Here is a 22372-nt window from a genome sequence, read left to right on the forward strand (position 1 = left end):
AAAGATTAGTCAAACACCTGTGAGAAGTTCCTTCTGACTGGATGAACTGTGTGGGATACCCTTTCTGTAGCTGAACACAGCTCTGGTTGACAGTCTTGCAAAAGGTTATTTTGTACACTGTTGTTGTAAAGAGGATAACAGCATATAGTCATGAAAAATTACTTTTATTCTTAAGAGTAAGAAAAATTTGATACAAAACAATTGCTTATTTCTACACTACCAGTCAAAAGTTTGGACAAGTTACTCATTCAAGGGTTTTTCTTTATTTTTTATATTTGAGATTCTTCAAAGTAGCCACCGTTTGCCTTGATGACAGCTTTGTACACTTGGTATTCTCTCAACAAGCTTCATGAGGTAGTCACTTGGAAAGCATTTCAATTAACCAGTGTGCCTTAAAAGTACATTTGTGGAATTTCTTTCCTTCTTACTGCATTTGAGCCAATCAGTTCTGTTGTGACAAGATAGGGGTGGTATACAGAAGATAGCCCTATTTGGTACAATACCAAGTCCATATTATGGAAAGAACAGCTCAAATAAGCAGAGAGATGACAGTCCATCATTCCTTCAAGACATGAAGGTCAGTCAATACGGAACATTTCAAGAACTTCAAGAAAGTTTCTTCAAGTGCAGTCAGTCGCGAAAACCATCAAGCGCTATGATGAAACTGGCTCTTATGAGCCCCATCACAGGAAAGGAAGACTCAGTTACCTCTGCTGCAGAGAATACGTTCATTAGAGTTAACTGCACCTTTAGATTGCAGCCCAAATAAATTCTTCAGAGTTCAAGTAACAGAGACATCTCAACATCAACTGTTCAGAGGAGACTGCTTGAATCAGGCCTTTATGGTCAAATTATTACAAAGAAACCACTACTAAAGGACACCGATAATAAGAAGAGACTTGCTTGAGCCAAGAAACATGAGTAATCGACATTAGATTGGTGGAAATCAGTCCTTTGGTCTGATGAGTCCAAATTGGAGATTTTTGGTTCCATCCGCCGTGTCTTTGTGAGACGCAGAGTTGGTGAACGGATGATCTCTGGATGTGTAGTTTCCACCGTGAAGCATGGAGGAGGATGTGTGATGTTGTGGGGGTGCTTTGCTGGTGACACAGAGTTTTTTAGAATTCAAGGCACAATTAACCAGCACGCCTACCACAGCATTCTGCAGCGATACGCCATCCCATCTGGTTTGCGCTTTGCTACTTTGAAGAATCTTAAAGGTAAAATATATTTTGATTTGTCGAACACTTTTTTGGTTACTACATAATTCCATGTGTTATTTCGTAGTGTTGATGTCTTCACTATTATTCTACGATGTCGAAAATAGTACAAATGAAGGAAAACCCTGGAATGAGTAGGTGTGCCCAAAACTTTTGACTGGTACTGTATGTACACAGTCAAATGTATGATATAGAGCTAAAGAGACAACTGATTAGCAAACAGGGATAAGTTTCCCAAAACAAAAAGGTTTCAAAACCATTCAAAGATAGTTACTTGATTCCAGGTGCCTCTGTACACTGTCACTTAAACAGATGAGCAACATTGTAACATGATGTAGCATTAGAAGAAGTGATAGTACTTTCAAGATCATCCCTAAATCCTTACTCAACCTTAACACACTCCAAGGTTTCCTACTTACCAGTGCAAGACAACTTTTGTTGTTAATATATATATATATTTTGGTCTCACGTAGTGGGATATTGTGTCGCTTTGTTTTTAGGCACAGTACGTCCGGTATAGTTTCACTGGACATTAGAATTCTTCCATTAGTTTATCCCACCTCCCAAATATACTCTCCCCCTCTCCATAAACATGTCAGAATTTTACAATGAAGGATGGAAGGAGAGTGACCAGAGTCAAATCAACTCCCAACTATTTCAGAAGCAGAGTCAAATCAATTCCCAACTATTTCACAACCTCTCAATAACCTACTTATGACTTGTTGTTAAACATCACATTCTCAAACTTGACTATCCTCCCTCCTTCAGTCTCTACCTCATTTTGCTCCCAAGTCTCCACTTCCCCATTCCTTTGCTCATAGCGGCGGATTCGCACCTTTCCCGTTGTGGGGAGTGGGCATGGGAGACCCTTTGGGGCCTCTTTGAAGAGAAGTTGTTTCATGACATCTTGACTGGGTTGAACCATGCCTGATGGAACCACCAGTGCATTACCCTGGTCTACCTTTGGAAGGGGAGATGGTGAGTTCTTGACTTCAGGCTTTGGAGAGGCTGCATGCTCCCATCTTGCCGGGGAAGGTGACCGCTGTACAGGTTGTGGTTGCAGTGTCGTCTTGACCTCAGTCATTGGCAAGGCTGCATGCTCCCATCTTGCCGGGGAAGGTGACCGCTGTACAGGTTGTGGTTGCAGTGTCGTCTTGACCTCAGTCATTGGCAAGGCTGCATGCTCCCATCTTGCCGGGGAAGGTGACCGCTGTACGGGTTGTGGTTGCAGTGTCATCTTGACCTCAGTCATTGGCAAGGCTGCATGCTCCCATCTTGCCGGGGAAGGTGACCGCTGTATGGGTTGTGGTTGCAGTGTCGTCTTGACCTCAATCTTTGGCAAGGCTGTGCACTCAGCTCTTGATAGCGGGGAGCATGAGGACGTGGCGATGGGTCTTTTACCTCAGTGTGAGGAAAGGGTGTCGGAAGATGTCCTCTTTGTTGCTCCCCGGTGTTGCCACCTCCCCCTGCCCTTCGCATCTCTGGCATGATCCCGGCCATGGTGGCTCGCACTGTGGGGTCGCTCTGCACCATCCTACAGACAGCATTACAGTACTGCTGTCCTTGGAGACTGAGGATCTCATAGATCATAGCCGGACAGACACTAGGGGTGTGCAGCCTGACTCTGGCACAGAGTTCAGCAATGATTTTACCCATAGCCCACATGTCTGAACGCTGGTCTCGTTGGCCCCGCCTCTGCAGGACCTCAGGGGAAGAGTAGGCCTCGTTGCCCATATCCACAGCAGAATTTAGGCCATTGCGGAAGAATTTGGCCAGTCCCATATCAATGATCACAGCTCGGTGAGTGTCATGCTCTACCTGGAAGAGATCATTTGAGAGGGGTGGAAAAATATTGTTTTATATCTAATCTAAGCATTTAGTGTGACAATGTCCTTTATTCCCAACAACAGGTGAACAACTGCTTCTAAAGTCTTGCATCATTAATGAAGAACATTAAAACAACAAAAATTATTTTAATGCCTGTCTCACCATGATGTTCTCAGGCTTGAGGTCCTGATGGACGATATCTTTGCTGTGTAGGTGAAGTAGTCCTTCACACATGCCTGTGATGATGGTGGCCTTTACAGATGGAGTTAACTGTGGGAGATCAAAGGCTTTCATAATCAACTGATGAGTTAACTTGCACTTTTTTGTAATAGGTATGGAAGGCACCCTGAAAATCCTGTATGCTTAGATACTTATTTATCAAATATATTTAGAGTTTTTCTATGTGAACTTTCATCAACACTGTCACATGCATGTTTGGTGGCAGCAGTGGGATCCATAGGCCTACCTGTATTTGAGATTGTTGTGATTTGAAGATGGTTGTCTCCAGTTCTTCTCCAAAGATGAACTCCATGGGGATGATCCACTTAGAGTCCTTGAGTGTTGGATTACCCAGAAGCTTCACTATGTTAGGATGAATTGCCTTACTGGAGTCCCAGGTCACAGAGAAAGTGTGAAAGAAAATGGTGAGAAAGGGTTATGAGGGCATTGGAGTCTACAGACAGCACAACTAATCACTTCTGTAGTGACCTTCATCAGCACACTCATCTTCACATGTATCCCAAAGTAAAGCAAAATCCAAGAAGAGATCATCTTTTCCCCCTTCGTTTCCCACTGGGCTCCCAAGTGGCGCAGCGGTCTAAGCCACTGCATCTCAGTGCTTGATGCGTCACTACAGACACCCTGGTTCGAATCTAGGCTGTATCACAACTCTCCGTGATTGGGAGTCCCATAGGGCTGCGCACAATTGGCCCAGCGTCGTCCAGGTTTGGCCGTATAGGACGTCATTGTTCTTAACTGACTTGCCTAATTAAATAAAGGTTAAATATATATATATTTTATCATAGACACAAATGAGCTCACTTTAACACCAAAATGAGAAACAGATAATTTTCTTATTTTTAAAAATGTCTAGAAACAACCACATACACTATATACAGTGGGGCAAAAAAGTATTTAGTCAGCCACCTATTGTGAAAGTTCTCCCACTTAAAAAGATGAGAGAGGCCTGTAATTTTCATCATAGGTGCACTTCAACTATGACAGACAAAATGAGAAGAAAAAAAATAATCTGGAAAATCACATTGTAGGAGTTTTAATGAATTTATTTGCACATTATGGTGGAAAATAAGTATTACACATACCTTTGGTTATGTCGTGTAGCTCATATTCGTTTTATTCAAATCAAAATAATAGATCTAAATTATCTTAAATAATTGAATTCACCTGTACAGGTCTCCATGCATGAGACAATGAGATTACAGCTATATCTGAAATAAAACTTGATTTGACTATATTATGACTGCAATTATTTGTATGCTCCTTCTCAAACATGTCTGTTTTCACATAATATTCTCATTGCTGCATTTCTTTTGTGACCAACTGCTGTAACTGGCCCACAACCACATCACGTTCGGGCAGGATTTTTTAAATTTCAGTGCGAGTTATCTAGCTCACTAGAGATTCACTCACTGTAGTCTTTTCAATTATCAAGCCTCTACACAATATTAGCCGTGATTTCAACGAGAAGACTTCAAAATTTTCAACAAAGTAGACTACTAAAAGACTTCAAAAAAACTGGGGTAAGGGAACAATGTACACAGTATATCTAACGTTAGGTGGCTAACACTAGCTAATGTTATCCATATCATACAAATTCATAACATATGTATTTTCAAATTTGTAACATATTGTATGAATTGCAAATTGCTAACGTTAGCTGTGTTTAGCTAGCTGGCTAATGTTAGTATAACAACATTTTCAACCCACTAGTTATGATTTAGATAACTAGCTAGCTACATTAACAAAATGTAACATTAGCTAGGTAGATTCTTTGGCTCACCTTGACTAGCTAACTAACGTTAGTGTCCGAACAGCAAATGCTGTAAATTGAACTATTTATCAGCTAAAGTCACCTACTTAACTTAGCTTGCTACCAGAGATTAACATATTTTCTCAAACTAACTTTAGCTAGCTAGGTTATTTGCCAACTATCTAGCAAGCAAGCTAACTTGCTATATCAAACTGAGTAGCTATTTAGCTAGCAGCTAACCATTTTTATTTTTTAATTTTTTAGATATAGCTAGCTAGGTGACTAATGTTAGCTAGGCTAGGGGTTAGGGGAAGGGTTAGCTAAAATGCTAAGTAGTTGCAAAATTGACAATTTGCTAAAATACTAATGTCTTCCGTGATGAGATTCAAACACGCAACCTTCAGGTTGTTAGAGGTTCGCGTTATACCCCTACCCATCGACCCCGACTAACCACCCTCATTTTGTTTTTGCCAGAAGTAACCTTCTGTCTTATGTAACCATACCAAATGTAACATATTCTAATTTTAGTGTCCTGGATTTACATTTACTATGTTACATCTAGTCTATGAGACCAGGCTGATAGACTGTGTATTCTTACCTCTGGAATCGTGAAATGTATAGCTAGCTAGTTAACAAGTGTCTATTTAGTGTTGATAATTTTAACTGTCAGTGCCAATATGTGTTTAGGCTAGTTCTTATGATAAACATTTACAATGCATCAGCTGCCAAACTAACAGGACTAAGGGGACTGCGGGAAAGCTGGGTAGCTAGAGACTAGAGAGGAGGAACAGAATGGCCTTTTTTACACGATGCATAGAGTTGTGTCATAGAGACATGAGAAATTATTGAAAACTAGCCACTTGTGAAATGCATTCATTAAAAAGAACCTCTGATCTCCATCTTGCTAGCTACTATTTTATCCAAGCAGATATAGTGACCTAGTTCCTCTATGCCAAACGTATGTTCTATTACATACAGACGCTGTTAAGTTAGAGCATGGAACGATGTGCGCTGAGAGTCGGGAAGCAAGTTCAGGGAGTGAGTGTTTTAATAAATAAACACAACGTAAGACAAAATAATAAACACGAACAACGCACAGGTGTGCGCCATAACGAGCAGCCTGGTGACCTAGAGGCCGGAGAGGGAGTACATGTGAAAGTACACCCTCCCCGACGCGCTGCTCTAGCCGCAGAACGCCGACCAAAATGACGATCCAGGGGATCCGGAGCGGACCGGTCACCTCTGCTGAGGTGCTGGAAACCTATCAATCTGGCTGAGCAGGGAGAATGGCGACCTAGAGTGCCGGAGAGAAAGCATATGTGACGGTACCCCCTCCCCGGCGCGTTCGGCTCCAGCCGCAGGTGGCCAACCAAAGGGACGACCCCGGGGATCAGGAGCGGACCGTCACCCCTGCTGATGCACGGTAACCTGACAAACCAACTGAGGCACAAGAGCCGGCGGAAGCAGGCGAGTCTGGGGGAGGCAGGGGAGCCTGGCGGAGGCAGGGCAAGCCTGGTGGAGGCAGGGGAGCCTGGCGGAGGCAGGGGAGCCTGGCGAGCCGGCGGAGGGATGAAAGATTGTAGCGGCTCCCTGACCCGACTTCATTCCACCTGACACAAAAAACACACTCCCTGATGCTTCCCTTAGGTGTGGCGTTATTCTGTGACGATGTGTGCTGAGAGTCGGGAAGCAAGTTCAGGGAGTGTGTGTTTTAATAAATAAGCACACCATAATACAAAATAAGAACCATAAATGCAGACATGACACATAAACAATAACGCCTGGGGAAGGAACCAAAGGGAGTGACATATAAAGGGAAGGTAATCAGGGAAGGGATGGAGTCCAAGTGAGTCTGATGATAAACAGGTGCGCGTAATGATGGTGACACATGTGCGCCATAACGAGCAGCCTGGTGACCTAGAGGCCGGAGAGGGAGCACGTGACAGAGCATTTGTATTCCCACCACTCGCACCACTCAGAGCGAGAGAGAGGGGAGAGGGTCTACAGATGAGACAGCCTGGGCTCCAGAGACCACGGCAGACACCGTAACCACCACTCACACAACAACAGCAGCTACCAGAGTCATATACAGTTTGTGAATAGCGTGAGGTAAAATTCAGTGTTATATTGATACAAGATGTGGATATCAGTGATATGTCATTTACACACATTATTTAGTTCAGTTCATTACACCCCATCATTGTGAGGTATTGTTTTTGTACACATTCTAGTCAGAGCGCTGTTTAATTCCATATTAGTCCTCCTGTGTGTCTTAGTTTTTGGCCATCCTCACTGACAAGGTTTTTGGCCTGTTGACCTTCTGCCTGTCCCTGGACCCTGCCAACTCCTGTGTTTTCCTTTACCAAATAAAACACCTACCCTGCGCTTGAAACCAGCACTCTGTCTCCCATCATACTCATTACACATGCATTGTTTTGTGGGTAATATTTTGGCATCAGGACAACCCTAATAGTAATAAAGCTAAGCATCAATACAGTTAAATATCGGGATATAATCTTTGATGCTATATTGTATCGTTTTGACAATGTCGCAATATAATTTTGTGCGCTAGTTGGCTGTACCTGCACCAAAACTCCAGTATTTTTCCTTCATTGCTTGTTCTCCCTCTTCTTTTTAAAAAGGGAGCCAATTTTTTCTCAACACTTATTTCCGTGACTGATCAAAACTTGTTTTCGCATGGCTCTCATCTCTCTGCAGCAGACATTAGGTCGGTGAGCAATATGTTTGGAATATCGAATCGAAATAAAATCTCAGTATGGAATTACAATACATATAGAATAGTGAGAATCGCAAAAACATATCGTATCACGATAATATTGTATCACGAGGTCCCTGGCAATTCCCAGCCCTAATCCCTATAAATTATGTAATTTAATTTGGGTTGATCTGCATTTCAGGTGAACCCCAGGTTCATTTTGACACATGTAAGATGTTTACAATCATCTGTTCAAGTGTTCACGGGTTAGTGATGACACCTTCAATTTCAAACTTCAGTATTTATACAGAGTTTCGCTAAGTGTGAAGTTGGTACAGTTTGTACCAATTATGAGCTGGTAGGTGCTGACTGACAACTTTTTAGACAGCCCCCCCAGGCATTTTGCAGGGAGTTTTCCACTTTGGCTCTGTCTAAATAGGGTGGCGAAACATTTGTGGTTTACCCAATAAATTACTGGGAGCCTGTATATAGTGTTTGACTCTATTTTTAAATAGCATACAGTTTTACTTGCCATCAGTCAGCACCTCTACCAACTTTTTTTATTGTGTGCGCCAGCCCTTTTTTTATATGGGGTTAATGACAGCACTTTCAATTTCACACCTATTTTAGAGGCCATATTTGGACTATTTTGATATTTTACAAGCAATACTATTTTGTATTAAAAGCAATCTAACCTCTTCTCAGTCATTATCTTTGTATGTTTGACAATGTTGTATAAAACAACCCCATTAAACATTAAAAGTTGTTACCATTTAAGGAATCTGTTGTTGTGATACGTGAATGTGTTTAATGAATGCACATTTTTATAATGCATCTCCTTAATGCTCAAAAAGGCATTTCTGGTGCAATAAATTAGCTCATGAAGATACAATGATAAGATCTCATCTATTTCTCATGCTTCTCAAATGGAAGTCTCAATCCGAGCTCATTTGTCTCAAGAAAGTTTCAAGAATTAATTATCTTAGGAGAAACAGTTCAGATAAATTATACAAAATTGAGATCTCCCATATTTCTACAGAGATGAAAAAAAGACCACTGAGCAAAATACTTTCCCTCTGGGCTGATATCACCATTTAGCAACCTACCATGATAGCACATTGTCTGTCATACTCACTTGTATACTTGACACTCTCTCTCCAGGTCTCTCCTATTGATTAAGTGTTGTGGCACCTTCTTAATTGCAGCCCAGGTGTCATTGTACTTCTCCCTGTAGATCTTCCCAAAGCAGCCAGCAGCAAGAGTTTTGGTGGAGTACTCCATCTAGGGGGTTTGGTGGTCAGTGGGGTCAAGATCTGATAGAAATGTGACCAAAAACTACTAAAGCATTGACCTCTGCATAACAATTGTTATAGTACTATTGTAAGGTTAAAGTACACCCTACAAAGTCAATTCTCTCATAGTTACAAAGACAAAGAGAATTCCGAAGAAAATCATGGAGTGGATGAGAAGGGTTTGTCTGTTGACTACAAACTAAAGCAAACAATGTTGCAACTGTAGAACAGAGAAATTCTACAGACAGTGGCCGTGTCCGAATAGCCTACCCATACTTGCGTCCTAAATAGTAGGTTGTTTGAGTATGTGAAAAAATAAAGTTTAATAGTATGCAACATTTCAAAAATCAAGTATGTTTTAAATGCCCAGATGTCATTCTCAGTTTGGCTTTGACAACTGCTGAACAATTAGATATACGCATGGTGGAAAAAGTACCCAATTGTCATAATTGAGTAAAAGTAAAGATACCTTAATAGAAAATGACTAAAGTAAAAGTCCAGCAAAATACTACTTGAGTAAAAGTATGAATGTACCTGGTTTTAAATGAACTTGCGAGGGGTGGGGGTGTGTCAATTTGTCAATAACAGCTGGTGCGCAATGTCTAATATTAAAGAAATCTTGAGTTATGGCTCGCCTGAGGTAGAGTACCTCATGATAAGCTGTAGACCACACTATCTACAAAGAGTGTTTTCATCTATATTATTCGTAGCCGTCTATTTACCACCACAAACTGATGCTGGCACTAAGACCGCTCTCAACGAGCTGTAAAAGGCCATAAGCAAACAAGAAAATGCTCATCCAGAAGCAGCACTCCTAGTGGCCAGGGACTTTAATGCAGGCAAACTTAAATCCGTTTTACCTCATTTCTACCAGCATGTCACATGTGCAACCTGAGGAAAGAATACTCTTAGCCACCTTTACTCCACACACAGAGACGCATACAAAGCTCTCCCTTGCCGTCCATTTGGTTAACATGAATATAATTCTATCCTCTTGATTCCTGCTTACAAGCAAAAACTAAAGTAGGAAGTACCAGTGACTAGCTCAATACGGAAGTGGTCAGATGAAGTCGATGCTACGCTACAGGACTGTTTTGCTAGTACAGACTGGAATATGTTCCGTTGTTTATCCAATGACATTGAGGAGTATACCACATTATTGATGAAGCCGGTGACTAAGTGCATAGACGACATTGTCCCCACAGTGACCGTGTGTACATATCCCAACTAGAAGCCATGGATTACAGGCAACATCTGCACCGAGCTAAAGGCTAGATCTGCCCGCTTTCAAGGAGTGGGACACTAATCCGGAAGCTTATAAGAAATCCCACTATGCCCTCAGACGAACCATTAAACAGGCAAAGCGTCAGTACAGGACTAAGATTGAATCCTAATACTCCGGCTCTGACGCTCGTCGGATGTGGCAGGGCTTGCAAACGATTACAAAGGGAAACCCAGATGCGAGCTGCCCAGTGACTCGATCATACCAGACAAGCTAAATGCCTTTTATGTTCGCTTCGAGGCAAGCAACACTGAAGCATGCATGAGAGCACCAGCTGTTCCGGACAACTGTGTGATCACGCTCTCCGTAGCCGATGTGAGCAAGACCTTTAAAAAGGTCAACATTCACAAGGCCACGGGGCCAGGCGGATTACCAGGACGTGTACTCAGAGAATGTGCAGACCAACTGGCAAGTGTCTTCACTGACATTTTAAAACTCTCCCTGACCCAGTCTGTAATACCTACATGTTTCAAGCAGACCACCATAGTCCCTGTTCCCAAGAAAGCAAAGGGAACGTGCCGAAATGACTACCGCCCCGTAGCACTCACATCGGTAGCCATGAAGTGCTTTGAAAGGCTGGTCATGACTCACATAAACACCATCAAAACCTCAAACCCTAGACCCATTCCAATTCGCATACCGCCCCAGCATTCAGTGTTCTCAGCGTTCAACACCATAGCGTTCAACACCATAGTGTCCACAAAGCTCATCACTAAGCTAAGGACCCTGGGACTAAACACTACCTCTGCAACTGGATCCTGGGCTGCCCCCAGGTGGTAAGGGTAAGCAACAACACATCCGCCACGCTGATCTTCAACACTGAGGTCTCTCAGGGGTGCATGCTTAGTCCCCTTCTCTACTCCCTGTTCACCCACGACTGCGTGGCCAAGCACGACTCCAACACCATTAAGTTTGCTGACGACACAACAGCCTGATCAACAACAACGAGAAAGCCTATAGGGAGGAGGTCAGAGACCTGGCAGTCTGGTGCCAGGACAACCTCTTCCTCAATGTGGGCAAGACAAAAGGAGCTGATCATGGACTACTGGCAAAGGAGGGCCGAACAGGCCCCCATTAACATTGACGGGCTGTAGTGGAGCGGGTTGAGAGTTTCAAGTTCCTTGGTGTCCACATCACCAACAAACTATCATGGTCCAAGCACACCAAGACAGTCGTGAAGAGGGCACGACAACACCTTTCCCCCTCGGGAGACTGAAAAGATTTGGTATGCGTCCCCAGATCCTTAAAAAGTTGTACAACTGCACCATCGAGAGCATCCTGACCGGTTGCATCACTGCTTGGTATGGCAACTACTCGGGATCCGACTGTAAGGTGCTACAGAAGGTAGTGCGTACGGCCCAGTATATCACTGGGACCAAGCTTCCTGCCATCCAGGAGTTATATACTAGGCAGTGTCAGAGGAAGGCACAAAAAATTGTCAAAGACTCCATTCATCCAAGTCATAGCCTGTTCTCTCTGCTACCGCACAGCAAGCGGTACCGGAGCGCCAAGTCTGGGTCCAAAAGGCTCCTTAACAGCTTCTACCCCCAAACCACAAGACTGCTGAACAATTAATCAAATGGCAACCCGGACTATTTACATTGACACCCCCCTCTTTGTTTTACACTGCTGCCACTCGCTGTTTGTTATCTATGCATAGTCACTTTAGCCCTACCTACATGTACAAATAACCTTGACTAACCTCTACCCCCGCACACTGACACGATATCGGTATGTATATAGCCTCGTTATTGTGTTAATTTGTATTAAAATATTTTACTTTAGTTTATTTAGTAAATATTTGAACTTTCTTGAGCTGCGTTGTTGGTTAAGGGCTTAAGTAAGCAAGCATTTCATGGTAAGGTCTACACTTGTATTCGGCGCATGTGACAAATGCATTTTTATTTTATTTGAAAGTATCAAATTTAAAACTGCTAAAATATACTTAAGTATCAAAAATAAAATTATAAATAATTTCAAATTCTTCATATTAAGCAAACCAGACTGTACATTTTTTTTTTTAAATGTACGGATAGCCAGGGGCACACTCCAACGTAATTTACAAACAAAGCATTTGTGTTTAGTGAGTCGCCAGATCAGAGTCAGTAAGGATGACCAGGATGTTCTGTTCCTATCCTGCCAAGCATTCAAAATGTAATGAAAATGCATGGAGTAAAAAGTAAATACTTTTCTTTAGGAATATAGTGAAGTAAAAGTTGTCAGAAATAGAAAAGTAAAGTAAAAATACAGCATAACTACTTAAGTAGGTTACTTTACACCACAGGATGTGGGTGGGGATGCCCTAGCTGATTCAGCGAATAGCGGGAAACAACGCGCATGACCCATTGTCAGTATGAGAAAATCAAATGTTTTAATATGTGAATTTTTGAAAATCGAATATGGTTTAAATTCGATGCACACTATTCCACAATGAATTGGAAGAGGTGGGCTGCGAGTGAAAGGCCCCAGGTCTCTTCAAATAGCCAAACAAAATTAGGATACTTAATTGTGAAGATGCCAAATAGCGAAGGTTCTGTGGTAGTGTTCATATGTAGGCTAAGTAGTTTTTGTTTTCCTTAAAATGATCACGAGTATTGCATCGTAGGCTACTTCTTTGAAAACGGAAGTTTTATTTATTTTTTAATCCAAAGTGGATTTCTGTTTTCGCATAGAAAAGTTGTTATTGTTCGCTTGGCCTTCCTCTGAGCTTTTTAAACTAAATAGGCCTACTAAAGCATCGTTTGATTTCTGAATGTGCCTGCACCGGGGACTCGGGATGTGGCTGTGTTATTGATGTCATTTTTGAATCAGGCCTTTTGATTTGAACATATGGCTTGTTTAAGTTTTAGGCTAGGCTACCTATTTATTTACTTTATGGATCAAGCCTTAGCAGTCATTCTGATCTCGTTCTCAATGATCTGTGCTTTAGTTTATTATGTTGCTGTCACGCAGTTCTGAATTTGCGATGCAATAGCCTTTCGATTTGAACATTTGAAGTGTTTTGCTATGTGTACTAGGCTATTTGGTTTCACTAATAAATATGTTGAAATGGAACCAAATTATATTTTTCTGTCTTCAGTCCTTTTTAAATAGGAGAGATGCTGTATGGGCTATGGGGTCGAATCTGATTAGGCAGACTGAGTAGGCCTATAACTCCATTCCTATTCTATTCCGAGTTTACAGAAATTAATCAAATTGGAAATGAGCTACTATCAGGCTGGTTAATAGGATGCATGTCTGTTGAATTCGGAAAAAATCTACCTGCACTCGGTCCCGCCCCACCTACTCAGCCAGTCAGGAGCTGCTCCTGCGTTGCAGCCGTGACATACTTTTTACTAAATGGTACGTGCTAAATATTATGCAACGATGAGTACATAGTATGCAGTTTAAGTATGTAGTATGGGTATTCGGACACTACACTACCAATTTCTCATATATTAAGGTGGAAATTCTATTAATTCTAAACTGGTATTCTAATCCATTCAATACCAACCAACAACAATTGAGGCACTCCCAGATTCCTGATAGCGCAGTACCCTATTTATGCCAGCGGGGTAAAATGATGTCAAACAGGTTATTTCATACTCTGCACAGAAACAAAAAGTCACATCCTGTGTTGTGTCATCCATTTGCATAGTAACAATATACACTGAGTGTACAAAACTGACCAGGTGAAATCTATGATCCCTTGAGGTCACCTGTTAATCCACTTCAAATCAGTGTAGAAGAAAGGCAGGAGACAGGTTAAAGAAGGATTTTTATGAGACATGAATGAATGGAGGGTGGATGGGCAAGACAAAATATTAAAGTGCCTTTGAAAGGGTTATGTTAGTAGGTGCCAGGCGCACTGGTTTGAGTGTGTCAAGAACGGCAACACTACTTGGGTTTTTAACACTCAACATTTTCACATGTGAATTAAGAATGGTCCACCACCCAAAATACATCCAGCCAATTTGACAACTGTGGAAAGTATTGGAGTTAACATGGGCCAGTATCCCTACACATTGTAGAGTCCACGCCCCAACAAATTGAGGCTGTTCTGAGGGCAAAAGGGGGTGCAACTTAATAGTAGGAAGGTGTTCCTAATGTTTTGTACACTCAGTGGAGATTAGACAGAGACATAGCAAGACATAACTTATGTATAGGAGGAAAGCTGTCTGAGGGACAGCCATCAAGATAGGTAAATACCTTTCAGCGACCATTTGTGGCCTGCCATCAAATATAATGTGACCCCTACTTCTGTTCCCAACACTACAATTATTTGAAAAGATTTGATTTTGGGAGTGAACGCATTACAATAATGAATTCATAGCTCATGCTATTTAAGCAAAAGAGCGAATTGCTAAACTATGAGCATGTACAGTGTCTTCAGAAAATATTCATACCCTTTGACTTATTCCACATTTTGTTGTTACAGCCTGAAATCAAAATGAATAAAATTGTACAAAATTCTTACCCATCTACACACACAATAGCCCATAATTACAAAGTTAAAACATTTTTAATTTTGCAAATGTATTGAAAATGAAATACAGAAATACATATCTCATTAACAAGAGTATTCACACCCCATAGTCAATACTTTGTAGAAAGCATTTGGCAGCGATTATATTTTTTTGTAAAAAAAAAACAACATTTAACCTTATTTAACTAGGCAAGTCAGTTGAGAACAAATTCTTATTTACAATGACGGCCTACCCTGGCCAAACCTGGAGGGCGCTGGGCCAATTGCGGGCTATGCACTATGGGACTCCCCATCACGGCCGGATGTGATACAGCCTAGATACGAACCAGGGTGTCTGTAGTGACGCCTCAAGCACTGAGATGGCGTGCCTTGAGGCGTCACTAGTGTGAGTCTTTCTGGGTAAGTCTAAGAGCTTTCCACACATGGATTGTGCAACATTTGCCGATTATTCTTTTCAAAATTCTTCAAGCGCTGCCAAATTGGTTGTTGATCATTGCTAGATAACCATTTTCAGGTATTGCCATAGATTTGCAAGTAGATTTAATTAAGTCAAAACTGTAACTTGGCCACTCAGGAACATTCACTGTCTTCTTGGTAAGCAACTCCAGTGTAGATCTGGTCTTGTGTTTTAGGTTATTGTCCTGCTGCAATTACAAGCATACCCATAACATGATGCAGCCACCACTATGCTTGAACATATGGAGAGTGGTACTCAGAAATGTGTTGTATTGGATTTGCCCCAAACAAAAAGTTAATTGCTTTGACACATCTTTTGCAGTATTACTTTAGTGCCTTCTTGAAACAGGATTCACGTTTTGGAATATGTTTTACTCTGTACAGACTTCCTTCTTTTAACTCTGTCAATTAGGTTAGTATTGTGGAGTAATTACAATGTTGTTGATCCATCCTTAGTTTTCTCCCATCATAGCCATTCAACTCTGTAATTGTTTTAAAGTCAGTCCATGCAACCTATTATGTGACTTGTTAAACATATATTTACTCCTGAACTTAATTTAGGCTTGCCATAACAAAGGTGTTGAATAGTTGACAAGACATTTCAGATTTTCATTTTTTATTTTATTGCAAAAAACATTGATATTATGAGGTTGTGTGTGTAGGCCAGTGAATAAATATCGAAATTGTATCCAATTTAAATTCAGGGTGTAACACAACAAAATGTAGAAAAAGTCAAGCGGGGTGAATACTTTCTGAAGGCACTGTAAATATACAGGAATGAAAATTACTTCCCCCCCCAGCAATGTGCAGCTCTCCTGACATTGCCTTTACACAATTGGCCACATTGGGCAAATTACGCTGACACCTCTAGAAACCAGATATACATGTTTTTTTAATGCCTCATGATAGGCAATAACATTTGCAATCCTCTCGAGTAGCTACTTACATTTAATCGGATATTGATACAACATATTCATATAAAATCACAATTTCCTTTGTTCTACTTTAAAAAGGAAAGTTGATTAACTTAATGCTTGTTATGAAATGGGAAGTTAATCAAATACAGTTTATATCTTAAAAAATTAAATAATCTTACCTCTACCTCAGTCAGTTTAGTTCAGGAATGACTGCTGTCTTGCTGTGTCAGGTTTAAACATGAGAGAACACAGTTGTCTGTGTTTTTGACCTCTCCTCTGCCCCACCCCTAAAGTATTAACGCCCCTTTATTTGGTGTCATACTGTGATGAAACTGTGGGACAGCTTGTAAGAAAAGACATGTCCAAATAATTAACTAATTGCTCATACCTGCTCCTGCTTGCTAAACTCTGCCCGGGACTCTGATATAAGGCAGAGAAACTGATATAAGGCAGGGCCGAGAGCGCAGGCATGTCTTGACGGGGGAGCTGGCGCTTTGATGTATATTGTGTTTTGTAACCCTTGCAAGTATCCGCAGTTCAAGTTTTTTAGGGTGTCTGCTGGTGTGTTCCATAACCAGCCTTTCAAAGCACTTCATGATTAGATGCGAGGGCCACAGAGTGGTAATCATTGTGGCAAGAAGCCTTAGAGTTCTTGGGAACAGGAATGATGGCAGTCATTTTAAGATGTTGGGATTACAGACTGGGACACGGAGAGGTTGAAAATGACCATGAATATGCTTTCCAGCTGATCTGTGAATGCGCTGAGAACTCGCCCTGGAATACTCTCCGGCCCACGGCCTTGCCAGTGTTGATCTCATTAAAGAACTTAAATCACGTCGGCCTCGAAGCGCGAGATCAGTCCTCTGGGTCGGTGGGGGCCCTCATGCACAGTACAGTGTTAATGTCTAAGCATGCATAAAATGCATAGAGTTTTTCTGGAAGAGAGGCATTGTTGGGTAGACCATAGCTGCGTCTTTCTTTGTAATCTGTAATGGACTGTAGCCCCTGCAACATTCGGCGGGCGTCGGTGCCTGTGTAGTATGATTCCACCTTATTCCTATATTGACCTTTTGCTTGTTTAATGACTCTGCGGAGGTCGTAGCGGGACTTATTGTACTCGTTCCTATCCTCAGCCGTAGCCTCAGGGTTGTCTGTGATAGCCCTGTGTGCGGTAGCCCTGTCCTTTAGTTTATCCAGGGCTTTTGATTGGAGGAGCAGCGAACCTTCGCCGATGCATTCACTTATGAAGCTGGTGACAGAGGTGGTTAGCTTGTCGATGTTATTGGCGGAGTCTCAGAACATATTCCAACCAGCGCTAGCAAAGCAGTCCATAATCTCAATTTCTGATTTCTCAATGGAGCGAGTCACGAGTCATGATCTGATTTGCCGATCTGAAATGCAAAAGGTCAGTGCTATCCAGAATCCTTGGAATGTCTCAACCCTAACCTAACTTTAACCGCTACCCTAATCTTAACCATAACCCTTACCTTAATATTTTTAAATGTTAAACTTCAAATGGGGTAGGGATGTCCCAAGGATCCCAGATAATTCTTTGAGCCTAATTCAGATAATGCATGTCATCACTAGATACCCAGCGCTTGCCCACTCCATAGCAAGCTGCTCTATCCGTAGTAATTTCATGTTAAAATCAGATTTCAAAGGTTTAAAAACCGATTCAGAACTGTATTTTGCTGGTTATAATGGTTCTGTCCAGAATGAAATGATTGGGAAATCATTTTTTGGTTCCAACCCCTGCATAAGACAGAATGTTACTTCAACATTTTGTCAATAAAGCCCTTTATCTACATTCCCAGAGTCAGATGAACTGTGGATACATTTTTATAGCATGCTAGTAGATACCATAGACTTCCAGTCATTGTGCTGATGCTAGTTAGCACTGGCTTGTGAAACTACCTCCAAATTCCTTCATACTGGATGCAGAGACATAACAATGGTATCCTTGAGTTCATCAGACTCTGGGGAAGTAGATAAAGGCCTTCATTGTCAAAATCCCATGGTATCCTGTCTGAATGTTAAATGACGAAACAGAGGCATTGATGTGAGTAACCAGTCTTGTTCAGTACATCACAACACATCTGGGTATCTCAAGCACCCCGGTAAAACACAAGAGTTGCAGTAATGAACATTTACCAACAGATGGCATCACTGTGCCATCTTACACCCATAACGATCCCTTTAACGCAAGATGGGTGGGCGTATAATGCGAATGTCTAGAAACCTAAAAGGTTGCCCGTTAGCATTTTAGCAACTACTTACTACTTTTTAGCTACTTTAGCTAACCATTCCCCTAACCCTTTACCTAAGCTTAACCCCAAGCCTGGCTAATGTTAGCCACCTAGCTAATGTTAGCATTAGCCACCTAACTAATGTTAGCCACAACAAATTAGAAATTTGTAACATCATATATTTTTCAAATTTGTAACATATTGTACAAATTCCTATTCGTAACATGTCATACGAAATGGATGATGGACATTCACACCATACGAAACGTAACATATCATACTAATTGGAGTGTCCTAGATTTACGTTTAATCAATCAAATTGATTTGTAAAGGCCTTTTTACTTCAGCAGTTGTCTCAAAGTGCTCATACAGAAACCCAGCCTAAAATCGAAAAAGAGCAAGCAATGCAGATGTAGAAGCACGGTGTTAGGAAAAACTCCCTAGAAAGTTTTTAGAGCGTTGGGCCAGTAACCAAAAGGTTAGATTGAATCCTGAGCTGACAAGGTAGAAATCTGTCTTTCTGCCCCTGAACAAGGCAGTTACCCCACTGTTCCTAGGCCGTCATTGTAAATACATCTTTGGTCCAAGCTGTCCTATGAATTGGTATTTTCTAATAAAGATCATTGTTTGTTATAACGGTGTTGAGTGTCCAAGCCTCGGACACCTGAGCTACTCTGCTCAATCCAGTACTTGTCCCACCTCTCGAGTGGTCCGCAAGATTTTTTACAACACATAGAGAAAGTGTGCCATGAGTTGAGCCATGGTATGGAAAGGACATGGATTCAAATGTGACATAAGCTGAATTTTTTTAGGGGACAAAAATGTCACATGATTCAGTTAGAGACCATCTAACGCTGCTGCTCTATAATACACACACTGCTGGGTTCTGTTCTTCACCAAATTAGGGCTATCTTTTGGCATCCTTCCATAACAATGTACATGACAACACTTTATGACTGCAATGAGCCTTTGTTTTTTTGCAGCCTAACAGGCAGCCTAACTTTGGTAGCAAATAATATTTAGTGCCTTCAGAAAGTATACAGACTCCTTGACTTTTTCCAAATGTTGTTGTGTTACAGGCTGAATTGTAAAATACCTCAATTTAGATGTGCTTGTAACTGGCCTATACACAAAAACACATCATGTCAAAGTGGAACTATGTTTTAGATTTTTCTTTCTTCAAATCGATTAAAAAAGAAAAAGCTGAATTGTCAATAAGTATTCAACCCCTTTGTTATGGCAAAACTAAATAAGTTCAGGATTAAAAATAAGTTGCACTCTGTGCGTAATAAGTGTTTTACATGATTTTTTGAATGACTAACTCATCTCTGTACCCCACACATACAATTATCTGTATGGTCTCTCATTCGGGCAGTGAATTTCAAACACAGATTCAACCACAAAGACCAGGGACGGTTTCCAATGCTTTGCAAAGAAGGGCACCTATGGGTAAAAATGTAAAAAAGCAGACATTGAATATACCTTTAAGCATGAAGGTATTAATTACACTTTGGATGGTGTATCAATACACCCAGTCACTACAAAGATACTGGTGTCCTTCCTAACTTGCCAGATAGGAAGGAAACCGCACAGGGATTTCACAATGAGGAAAATGGTGACTTTAAAACAGTTACCGGGTTTAATGGCTGTGATAGGAGAAAACTGAGGCTGGATCAACAACATTGTAGTTACTCCACAATATCCTAATTGACAGAGTGAAAGCAGCCTGTACAATACAAACATTCCAAAACATGCATCCTGTTTGCAACAAGGCACTAAAGTAATACTGCAAAAACAAATTGCAAAGCATTTAACTTTTTGTCCTGAATACATGTTATGTTTGGGGCAAATCGAAACTCTCAATATGTTCAAGCATATTGGTGGCTTAGTCATGCTTTGGGTATGCTTGTAATCGTTAAGTAATGAGGAGTTTTCAAGATAAAAAGAAACGGAATAGAGCTAAGCACATGTAAAACCTTAAGAGGAAAACCTGGTTCAGTTTGCTTTCCACCAGACACTGGAAGATTAATGAACCTTTCAGCAGACCAGGCACGACTCCAATACTATCATTAAGTTTGCCGATGACATAACATTGGTAGGCCTGATCACCGACAACGATGACACCGCCTATAGGGAGGTCAGAGACCTAACCGTGTGGTGGTGCAAGGATGACAACCTCAACGTGATCAAGACAAAGGAGATGATTGTGGGCTACAGGAAAAGGAGGGCAGAGCACACCCCCATTCTCATCGACAGGGCTGTAATGGCGCAGGTTTTTAGTTTCAAGTTCCTTGGTGTCCACATCACCAACAAACTATCATGGTCCAAACACACCAAGACAGTCATTAAGAGGGCACAAGAAAGCCTATTGGCATGGGACCTCAGATCCTCAAAAAGTTATACAGCTGCACCATCGAGAGCATCCTAACTGGTTACATCACTGCCTGGTATGGCAACTGCTTGGCCTCCGACCATATGGCAACTGCTTGGTTAGCAGATGTTGATGCGAGTGTAGCGAAATTCTTGTGCTTCTAGTCCGACAGTGCAGTAATATAACAAATTCACACCAACTACATTATACACACAATGTAAGGGGATGGAATAAGAATATGTACATATAAATATGGGGATGCGCGATGGCCTTGCGGCATAGGCAAGATGCAATAGATGGTATAAAGTAGAGGTCGACCGATTCTGATTTTTCAACGCCAATACCGATTATTGGAGGATAAAAAAAGCCGATACGGATTAAATCGGTCTACTTTTTATTTATAATAATGACAATTACAACAATACTGAATCAGACTTATTTGAACTTAAATATAAAACATCAATAAAATCAATTTAGCCTCAAATAAATAATGAAACATGTTAAATTTGGTTTAAATAATGCAAAAACAAAGTGTTGGAGAAGAAAGTAATATGTGCCATGTAGAATATGTGCCATGTAAAAAAGCTAACGTTTAAGTTCCTTGCTCAGAACATGAGAAAATATGAAAGTTGGTGGTTCCTTTTAACATGAGACTTCAATATTCCAAGGTAAGAGGTTTTAGGTTGTAGTTAATATAGTATTTATAGGACTATTTCTCTCTATACCATTTGTATTTCATATACCTTTGACTATTGGATGTTCTTATAGGCACTATAGTATTGCCAGTGTAACAGTATAGCTTCCGTCCCCCTCCTCGCCCCTACCTGGGCTCGAACCAGGAACACATCGACAACAGCCACACTCGAAGCATCGTTACCCATCGCTCCACAAAAGCCGTGGCCATTGCAGCGCAAGGGGAATAACTACTCCAAATCTAAAAGCGAGTGACGTTTGAAACAGTATTAGCGCACACCCAGCTAGCTAACTAACTACCATTTCACATTGGTTACACCAGCCATTAGCTGGGTGTGCGCTAATACTGTTTCAAACGTCACTCACTTTTAGATTTGGAGTAGTTATTCCCCTTGGCTTGAAGTCATAAACAGCGATGTGCTTGCGAAGAGCTGCTGGCAAAATGCACGAAAGTGCTGTTTGAATGAATGATTATGGGCCTGCTGCTGTTCAGTCAGACTGCTCTATCAAATCAGACTTAATTATAACATAATAACACACAGAAATACGAGCCTTTGGTCATTAATATGATCGAATCCGGAAACTATCATTTCGAAAATAAAACGTTTATTATTTCAGTGAAATACAGAACCGTTCGGTATTTTATCTAACAGGTGGCATCCCTAAGTCTAAATATTCTTGTTACATTGCACAACCTTCAATGTATGTTATAATTATGTACAATTCTGGCAAATTAGTTCACAATGAGCCAGGCAGCCCAAAATGTTGCATATACCCTGACTCTGCGTGCGATGAACGCAAGAGAAATGACACAATTTCACCTGGTTAATATTGCCTGCTAAACTGGATTAGTAGTTATAACTAGTGATTATGATTGATTGTTTTTTATAAAATAAG

The 22372-nt window shown here is 41.2% G+C and overlaps 1 protein-coding gene across 1 annotated transcript in view; it reads right to left on the reverse strand.

Annotated features, from left to right (window-relative positions):
* Window positions 1-1190: 1190 nt before the first annotated feature.
* Window positions 1191-22372, reverse strand: part of LOC115105058 (serine/threonine-protein kinase fused-like) — a 41280-nt gene continuing 20098 nt past the window's right edge. Inside the window, 5 exon segments of the mRNA XM_065009941.1 lie at window positions 1191-2511; window positions 2514-3038; window positions 3210-3317; window positions 3514-3652; window positions 8889-9034. Of these exon segments, the coding sequence (XP_064866013.1) occupies window positions 1933-2511; window positions 2514-3038; window positions 3210-3317; window positions 3514-3652; window positions 8889-9034 (1497 nt within the window). The 3' untranslated portion in view covers window positions 1191-1932.

This window comes from Oncorhynchus nerka, linkage group LG3, assembly GCF_034236695.1.
Source record: "Oncorhynchus nerka isolate Pitt River linkage group LG3, Oner_Uvic_2.0, whole genome shotgun sequence".
Classification (NCBI taxonomy): Eukaryota; Metazoa; Chordata; class Actinopteri; order Salmoniformes; family Salmonidae; genus Oncorhynchus; species Oncorhynchus nerka.